We start from the raw sequence: 9,878 nt of genomic DNA, 5'->3' as shown, positions 1-9,878 counted from the left end.
CCGGGTGTGGTGGCAGGGGCCTGTAATCCCAGCTACTCAGGAGGCTGAAGCAGGAGAATCACTTGAGCCAGGGAGGCAGAGATTGCAGTGAGCCAAGATCACAACACTGCACTCCACGACCTGGGCAACAGAGCAAGACTCCATCTCAAAAAAAAAAAAAACCTCGTAAATTATAATTAAGACTTACTTACCAAATCCTAGAATTCTACAGTATAGCTGAATACACCATACAATAAAGTTATAAGATACTCTTAAAGGAAATGAAAAATCTGAGTATAACAATGCTACCACCTGGCCAAGTGCAAAGAATGGTTCACGCCTGTAATCCCCCTACTTTGGAAGGCCAAGGCGGGTGGATTCCTGAGGTCAGGAGGTCCAGACCATCCTGACCAACATGGCAAAACCGTCTCTACTAAAAATACAAAAATTAGCCAGGCGTGTTGGTACATGCCTGTAGTCCCAGCAACTCAGGAGGCTGAGGCAGGAGAATCTTTAGAATCAGGAAATAGAGGCTGCAGTGAGCTGAGATCACACCACTGTACTCCGGCCTAGGCAACAGAGTGAGACTCTGCCTCAAAAAAAAAAAAAAAAAAAAATCTACAATACTGCCCAGGGGTGGTGGCTCACACCTATAAACCCAAGAGAGGCAGGTGGATCTTGAGGTCAGGAGTTTGAGACCAGCCTAGCAAACATGGTGAAACCCAGTCTCTACTAAAAATACAAAAATTGGCGGGGTGTGGTGGCAGGCACGTGTAATCCCAGCTACTCGGGAGACTGAGGCAATAGAATTGCTTGAACCTGGGACGTCGTAGAGTGGCAGAGTTTGCAGTGAGCTGAGATTGTGCCACTGCATTCTAGCCTGGGCAATACAGCGAGACTCTGTCTCAAAAAACAAACAAAAAACCACAATGCTACCGCCTAACACAATATTCTTTGAACCAAAATAGTAGACTGAACAGATACAATTCTTACTTTTTTCTTTTTTTATTTTTTTTTACAATTCTTATTTTTAAGCATAAAATAATCTATGGAAACATTCAAGAACCTAGGAGTACCAACTCAAATCACTAAGATTTTTGAGGTGACATACTTTTCCTCAAGTAAGAGAGCCAAATGGGAAAACCTACTTTTCTACATTAGGCTACTTCAAATAGCTCATTATTTATGCCAAAAGTAAGTCTAAAGTTTTCTGTAACTGCTATCTTGCCAACACAAAGAAATGTTTGACATGAATATGCTAATTGCCCAGATTTGATCATTACACGCTGTACAGATATATCAAAACATCACTGTATCCCATAAATATACACAATCATTATATGTCCATTAAAAATAAAAAATGCAGCTGCGTACAGTGGCTCACGACAGCAATTCCAGCACTTTGGGAGGCCGAGATGGGTGGATCATCGCAGTCAGGAGTTTGAGACCAGCCTGGCCAACAAGGTGAAACCCCATCACTACTAAAAATACAAAAATTAGCTAGGCATGGTGGTAGGTTCCCGTAATCCCAGCTACTCAGGAGGCTGAGGCAAGAGAATCGCTTGAACACAGGAGGCGGAGGTTGCAGTAACCAAGATAGCGCCACTGCACTCCAGCCAGGGAACAAGACCGAGACTATGTCTCTTCATCTCCCCCCAAAAAAAGGGGGGGGGGAGAGGGCAAGAAAAATTTCCTTTAAGTAAAACAGGGAAATAAGATCACATTAAAATAACTTTTGTGGCTGCGCATGATGGATCACACCTGAAATGCCAACACTTTGGGAGGCGAAGGCAGGTGGATCATCTGAGGTCAGGAGTTTGACACCAGCCTGGCCAACAGGGTGAAAACCCATCAATGCTAAAATACAAAAAGTTGCAGGGCATGGTGGTGTATATCTGTATTCCCAACTACTTGGGAGGCCGAGGCATGAGAATCGCTTGAACCCAGGAGGCAGAGGTTGCAGTGACCCAAGATGGCGCGCGCTACTGCACTCCAGCCTATGTGACTCAGACTACGTCTCAAAATAAATAAATAACTTTTGCTTCCTTTTAATTACATGAAATTAAAGTGAAAGCTACTGAAAAATCAGTAGAAATTCACTTTATTTTAAAGTACTAGAACTGTAAAAGAAAGCAAAAGCAAAATTTAATACGGTCCTAATTACTAAATATCATTAAATTTAACAGTACCATAAGCTGCAAAGCTTCATTCAGAGCTAAAGGCTTTAAAGAAGAAAACTACCTCACAGGGCTCTTGTCTTTTCTGAATGGACTTTTGCTTCGGGAACGTCGTCTGCTGCAAAGTTAAAAAGTTTCAGAAGTTATCCAAACGAGTACAGCATGTCAGTTCCTTGAAAAACAATTTAAACAATTCAGAAGTATGTTTAAAAACCTTAATTTGATGCTATGAGGCAACCCAATCTTTCCTCGGATGGCACTGTTAAATTTTGGTCCGGAGCTAAAAAGGAAACACAAAATTACACTAGTTACAGGTTTAGGGTCTTGCTAAGATCGCATTCATGCGCTCTCCAGCAAGACTAACATTGTTTAGGTTGCTGCTTTTCCACCTCAGTTATGAAGAGGAAACAAAAATACTTAGATGTCTCTTAACTTTATCCCAGGCAAGCTGCCCTTGAATTTATCCATCCTGGACCACTGAGAGGTGCCAAGACCAAAGGTTACAGCCTCAAAATTTTCAGAATCTGAAACTGCACACACCCATTTTCAGTCTATACATTATCTTCTTAAGCTATATATACATAAATACAGTCTTGAGAATTTAAAAAAACACACACATATAAAAAAATAAATCCCTCTGAACTTCCTCACACCACCAGTTTACTATGGTTAACAATTTGGTGTGTATCTTTGCAGAACCTCTCTTGGGAATATGTGTGTGTACATGTACATATACAATATTCACACGTCTTCTTTTTGAAAGACTTATTTTAAAAACTAAAGACAATTTTTTAGTCATGCAACTTAGGTATTTCCCCATTCAACAGTAACTCTTACACAGCATGACACCATTTAATACGCTATACTTCAGTTGTTTCAAAATATTCCATCATGAAGATGTTAAGGTAATTTACCAATTCTGTATAAAACTTTTTGAGGATTTGTCATGACTAAATGAAAACACTTTTTGAGTGTTTTCAAAAAGATCACAAAGGTAATTATTATGTAATAACAGTTTTTGTGACTTTAATAAAGACCAGGCTAATTAATAAAGACCAGGCTAACTTAAAGGGGCTGCTAGCCAGTTGTCCCTCAGTGCTCATCCCGCTATCTTATTCCAGAAGAACAGCGAAATAAATAAATACGTTGTGGCCTGTGATTCACACACTTGAATTAGTTTTCATGGACACTACGCCTACCTACGACATGCAAGTAGTTCCAAATAAAACACTTTATTAAACTGGTCCCTTGCAATTCAGACTAACAGTGATGACTGAAAATCATTTACTGGATCAAGTTCTCAAGTAATTAGTTATAAGGTATTTTCGTTCCCCTTCAATTAAAAAATATTATCAGTTATAACCTCAAACCCAACATAAGAGCTAAGTTATTTTTAAATAAAGTTAGACCAGGATCCACCAACAGAAAGTACCCATCACTCAAAGGAATTAAGCTAATTCCCTTCCCTACATTTAGTTCATCCTGGTAAAAAGATTTAACATAATCCCATTTTAAGAATGCAATGAATCTTAGTAAACGGAACAAAAGCTGAGAATTTCCTACTGCCATATAGCATTCAGAATTAGAACAGCATTGCGGTCCTGTATTCAGCTATCAAAAGTTAATGAAATAAGCAGAATAAGGGAACCCATAAAACATGAAGTTCAGTTTTATTTTAAAACTAAAAGAGCTAGAATGTGAATTCATGTAATGCCAAAACATTTCATGAATCCATTAAGTCCTCTGAGAACTTTACATTTTTTTTTTCTCATTCATTACTTATTAATAACTTATCTGCAACTTGTTATCTCCTTAAAACATTAGAAAACAAATGCTTAGCTTAGTGGGTTAAGTAACTCACCAAGTGATTTAGGCCTTTGAATCCCATCCTTAACCATTCAACGTTTAAAGTTACAAGAGTTATTTTTAATATATTCCAGAGTTTACAGCAGTGTGTTTATTAAGAGGAATTAACCTCATAAAGCATTAAGGGCTGCTAGATTGAATCCTCAAAGCTGTAAGTGGTTTTGTAATGTACTTATTTACCAACCATAATGAATCTGTTTCCCACTTTAAATACCTAAATCCGAATTTCTGGTGATTTAATCTTCAAAACAATTTTAGTTTAGAACACCTTTTACTATTATTAACAAACCTTAAATACATATGAGCTCAAAAAAGGATCTTGATAAAGACACACACACAACAAATTCACAACTGGCCTGTCTTTTCAGCTGATAACAGCCACAGTTACAAGACATTTTACTTACTGTTTACTAATTACCAATGTATAACTTAGTATTCATCAGAACGTTACAATTTTAAGTAAATATATACTTAGCAAATACTGTAACAGCTCAGACACTGTTAAGTTTCTCAGATATCTGGGCACTACAATGTCATCTTTTTCAAGCACTCTAGTGCTTTATTATAGTTTCCATTGATTGGCATACAACTTACAAACAGTTTAACAGAAAATAATCTGTATGCCTAGTAAAAGCAAATTTTTACATATTTGTCTATGCACTATATTTTCAATTTAGAAGCATTCCATGCCAATATTCTTAATTCAATACTTTTTAATCAATCATTTTAAAAAATTCACAGTTTCAAACTACTCAAGTTAAATTGCTATCTGAATACCCAGAGAGTAACCCTCAAACCAAAATCGTAACAATAACTACATACTAAGGACTTCTGTAGCGGCCTCTAAATCTCCGATCTCGACTTCTTGAGCGGCTCCGTCGTCTTTCTTTGCTTCTACTTCGCTTCCTTTCACGGCTTTTGCTCTTTTTCCTTTCTCTATCTCTACTTCGCTTCCGTTCCTTACTTTTGCTTCTCTTTCGTTCATGACTACGACTTCTGCTCTTGCTTTTTTTCCTCCTGAGAAGAAAAAAATTCAGCATTATCACCCCGGTTTAAGAACCCACCATAACATAGTACCTTTTATGGCCAGAATCTTTTTTGTATCCTTTCATAAATTTATTCGGCTAGTTTTACTATGATATGATGGTACATAATCATACTTAAAAAAACTCCTGTAATCCCAACACTTTGGGAGGTTGAGTGGGTGGATCAGGAAGTCAGGAGTTCAAGACCAGGCTGGCCAACGTAAGAACTAAGTTATTAAGCCTGCCTCTAACAAAAACACAGAAACTAGCCAGGCGTGGTGGCGTGCGCCTATAGTTCCAGCTACTCAGGACGCTGAGGCAGGATAACTGCTTGAACCCAGAAGGTGGAGGTTGCAGTGAGCCAAGATTGCGCCACTGCACTCCAGCCTGGGCAACACAGCAAGACTCTGTCTCCCCAAAAAAAAAAAAAAAAAATTGCCAGGTATGATAAACAATATCCCACCTTTGCCTATATTACTGAAAATCAGCAGACAAGACATTATTTGAAAGACACCATCCTCTAAGAGCAGGAACTGCAATGATCTCCAGAGATTTAACTATAGCTTTAAAAAGGAAAGGGACTTGTAGGCAAGTACAAATCAAAATGCAAACCTTTAGTTTGTCATACAACAGGCAAACAAAAGCATTACTGTAATCCAGAAGATATTAATAAAACAAATTTACAATAGAGTAGTTCACATTTAAGTACTAGTACTCGTTCATTTTTAAAAATTTTCATCAAATACAGTAATGTATCATTAAGTCAATTTTGCACCAATTTACACAAGGAAATATTTTATACTTTCAAAGGGTCATACAGACATAAACATTTCGGTTTTCATGGGCAAAACTGTAATGACAAAGGACGCTAAGAACCAATGGAGCCCGGGCGCAGTGGCTCATGCCTATAATCCAGCACTTTGGGAGGCCGTGGTGGGCAGATCACTTGAGGTAGGGAGTTCAAGACCAGCCCAGCCAACATGGTGAAACCCCGCCTCTACCAAAAATACAAAAATTAGCTGGGTCTGGTGGTGTGTGCCAGTAATCCCGGCTACTTGGGAGGCTGAGGCAGAAAAATTGCTTGAATGCGGTAAGTGGAGGCTGCGGTGACCTGAAACCATACCATTCCGCTCCAGCCTGGGCAACAAGAGCAAAACTCCATCTCAAAAAAAAAGCTGGGTGCAGTGGCTCACACCTATAACCTCAGCACTCTGCCAGGCCGAGTCAGGTGGATCACCTGAGGTCAGGAGTTCAACACCAGCCTGGTCAACATGGTGAAGCCCCGTCTCTACTAAAAATACAAAAAAGTAGGCCGAGCGTGGTGGCTCACGCCTGTAATCCAAGCACTTTGGAGGCCAAGGTGGGCGGATCACCTGAGGTCAGGAGTTCAAGACCAGCCTGACCAACATGGTGAAACCCGTCTTTATTTAAAAAAAAAAAAAAAAAAGTAGCTGGGCAAGGTGGCGCATGCCTTTATTCCCAGCTACTCGGGAGGCAGGAGAATCACTTGAACTTGGGAGGTGGAGGATGCAGTGAGCAGAGATGGAGCCACTACACTCCAGCCTGGGAGACAAAGTGCCACTCTGAATCAAAAACAAAAAGAACTAATAGAACTAATGCAGTAATACATTTTGACATTCCCAGACTTTAATGTGACCATTTCAAATACTTCCTAAAGTCACAGTGAATACACCAGAAACTGGAGTACGCCATTTTAAAGCCAGTTTATAGAAGCCTGTGGATATGCAATCAAACCCAATGATCATCTTGACCTTCACAGATCTTTTTAAAATCTCAAACTGAAAACCAAAAACCCTGTATCTTTCTGTTCACTTCCGTATTCTTCACAGTATACCACCAATTCATAATTAAATCATAATCTATACCTCTGTGTCATCACCCAAATTTTAGAGGTGCCTTCAGATATTTCAATATAAATTGAAAGACATTTCAAAATCAACTTATTCCACTAAAACATCAATTTGTAGTGGCTTAAAAATTAAACATTTTGACAATTCTATATCATTATCTGTTATGTGGTTGTTTATTCCTTATCAAAGCAAAGTTACATAGCACAAGAGCAATTGAGGTCTGCCTCAGAGAACCTGTAAGCAGGTCATCTTAGAGTGCATTGAAAATAGAAAATGAAGACACCCACCTTCTGGAATCTTGAAACCCACACTCCAATCACAAGGAGATGTAGAGCTTTCCAAGGAGGTAGAAACTTTGTCTAAAATTTCAAGATAATCCACCTGACTGTCAGAAATGTATATATGCTAAGTAGCACATGACAGAAAATTAGGCTACACTCATTATTTAAATAGAACTCATCAAAGCAACGCCCAGATGGGCAACAGGTAACACTCCAATTCTGTTGCCTAAAAAACGTAACACTATCTCTGTGACACTATTCTAACGGAAGAATTCCGTGAGATTTCTAAAACCTAAAGTCCTGAATATAATAAATAGGGGACAAGGTAAAAAGTCCACACCCCTCAAAAACAGACAAAGTTTTTGTTCTGCTCATAGATGGGCTACCGCAAGAGAGGCAACCAGCCTGTTCACCTCTCATAGGACCCAAAACTTATTCTGCCAAAAGAAAATACTGGAAAATTGGAGAGCTAATTTTAGTTTATGGTCTTATAGGACTTTTTGTAAACAAGTCCCCATCCACATCTGAAGGCAACCCCAGACAGGTAAAAAGACAGCAACATACTAAGACATTCGGAAAATACAGTATTTTGCATAAAAGCCCCGAGAAAAATATAAGGGTGCAAGAAACCAGTGTACCACCAGCTTCAAAGAGCATTTATTACATTAACTAAAGAAGGGTTTTCAAAATCCACACTAATAGTCAAATCCTGTTACAACTTAAAAAGGACTTTCCAAAGTCTTTAATGGCAGTGAAATTTTGTACTGAACATCATTGAAGTAAATGGTCCACTGGGCTGGGCCTTTGGACTTTTTGGTTATATGGCCTCTGCTGTAAAGGTGTTTTGCTATAACTGGATTTGACCTCTTCCATGTAAGAAGATCTAAAATTTAAATGCAAAGTATTCTGGAAAATAAGAAGAAAAATAGAAAAGTCATTTATTCCAAAATTTATAGATAATCCACACCACAGTAGCCAATATATTTCAACTGTGTCACTTTAATGTTATCTTTTATCGAGTAATTCTCTAAAGAGCTTAACGGAATGGACGCTGATTTAGACTTTGCAAAACTGGTTACTTTAACAAATAATATTCCCATGAGCACAAGCTCAGGCACTTAGGATGCATACTTTGAGGTCTTGCAAAACTCAGGTTTACAGCTCTTCAGAAAGCAGGCTGACAACCAATTTGTGTCACAAAAAACTTTGTTGCTTTTATTATTCTAGGATACAATGAAATGTATGTTGAGAATCAAAAGTATACAACTAAAAAACAAATTTAGTCAGTCAACTCAGTTTCTCAGAATATGCATTTTTCTCCTACCTAACAAGCTATATAGCTCAATATGGCTTTTAAGACAATGAAGTTGTAGAATGAAAAATGTAACATGGCACTTTCCTTTGGTTAGGAAATTTAATTTAGTACTAAAGGTTAAAAGCAAAGGCAGAATGTTTTACATGTTCTCTATATATTCCTAAATACAAAAATTTTCTTCCAGGTACATTAAAATGAATTTCAAAGATAAAGTTCCTTTACAAAAATCAAGAGTCCTGATTGAACAAGGGAGTCATTTATTTCATCATCTATAATTGATGAGAAGTCTGACCAAGTATTTTAAGATTACTAGACAAAGTGTTTTGAAGGGGTCTTCCCTTAAACAATCTTATGGTTAAAGAAAATTGTCCATTCTTCTATTTAGTCCTATAGGACTCTACATTAGACAAAGGCCACCGAACGTCGCACATGGACAGCTTAACGCTCAACTCCCTTATAAAAGCTTGTAGCCTTAATGAGGATAAAAACAAGTAGAAACAGGATACGACCTTAGTGGCAAAGAGTGAAATGAGAGAATGTTACAACAATGAAGGTCTGTACCCAACAGTTATGTTCTTATCCTTCTGGCACTTGAGGCGAAATCATTAGTTAACCACTAGGGCTGACACATACATTAGACAATTTATGTCACTTTATATGGATAAGCCTTCCTGGGTTTTCTTTTGATTAGAGAATTGCAAAATAGAAACATTAGGAAACCATTACTTTGGCAGAAGGTCTAAAACCAGATGACATAAACCATGTGATGACTGGTTGGTTGCATCAGATGACATCAGAACTAAACCCAATCTGATCCCCACAACTTCTTTCGATTGGTGAGGAACTATCAATGATTCCCAACCAAGCTTACACTAGAAAAAAGGAGGTCATTTTCTAAAAATTGCATCATTTTTAATCCATTACATTATTTTGGGGGAAGTACAAAAAAAAAATTGGCTTATCAAGCCTTGAATAATCCTACATAAAATTTTCTCATCTATTTTATGAATTTTATCCACCTTCCTACTATAGTTGTAGTGACAATAACTGAGGTCCTTACTATAAAGCATTTAGGGCTCTTAGAAAAAGCCAAAAAGAAATCAAATCCCAGCACTGTGGGAGGCCGAGGCGAGTGGATCACGAGGTCAAGAGATCGAGACCATCCTGGTCAACATGGTGAAACCCCGTCTCTGCTAAAAATATAAAAAATCAGCTGGGCATGGTGGCACATGCCTGTAATCCCAGCGACTCAAGAGGCTGAGGCAGGAGAATTGCCTGAACCCGGGAGGCGGAGGTTGCAGTGAGCCGAGATCGTGCCATTGCACTCCAGCCTGGGTAACAAGAGCGAAACTCTGTCTCAAAAA

The 9,878-nt window shown here is 38.4% G+C and overlaps 1 protein-coding gene across 9 annotated transcripts in view; it reads right to left on the bottom strand.

The window, feature by feature from the left end:
- Positions 1-9,878, bottom strand: part of RBM39 (RNA binding motif protein 39) — a 43,647-nt gene that overhangs the window by 27,573 nt on the left and 6,196 nt on the right. For 4 of the 9 annotated variants that reach the window (XM_017513205.2, XM_017513213.2, XM_017513226.2 and 1 more), the window contains 3 exons: positions 4,845-5,039; positions 2,371-2,436; positions 2,221-2,274 (listed from right to left, as the gene is read on the bottom strand). In XM_017513205.2, the coding sequence (XP_017368694.1) occupies positions 2,221-2,274; positions 2,371-2,436; positions 4,845-5,039 (315 nt within the window). Of the gene's footprint in view, positions 1-2,220; positions 2,275-2,370; positions 2,437-4,844; positions 5,040-7,205; positions 7,278-9,878 lie in introns of all 9 variants that reach the window. The other 5 variants (XM_037732960.1, XM_017513267.2, XM_017513260.2 and 2 more) reach the window with 2 other exon arrangements.

Source organism: Cebus imitator, unplaced genomic scaffold (genome assembly GCF_001604975.1).
Source record: "Cebus imitator isolate Cc_AM_T3 unplaced genomic scaffold, Cebus_imitator-1.0 Scaffold18, whole genome shotgun sequence".
Classification (NCBI taxonomy): Eukaryota; Metazoa; Chordata; class Mammalia; order Primates; family Cebidae; genus Cebus; species Cebus imitator.
This window is presented reverse-complemented; position numbering and strand designations above follow the sequence as displayed.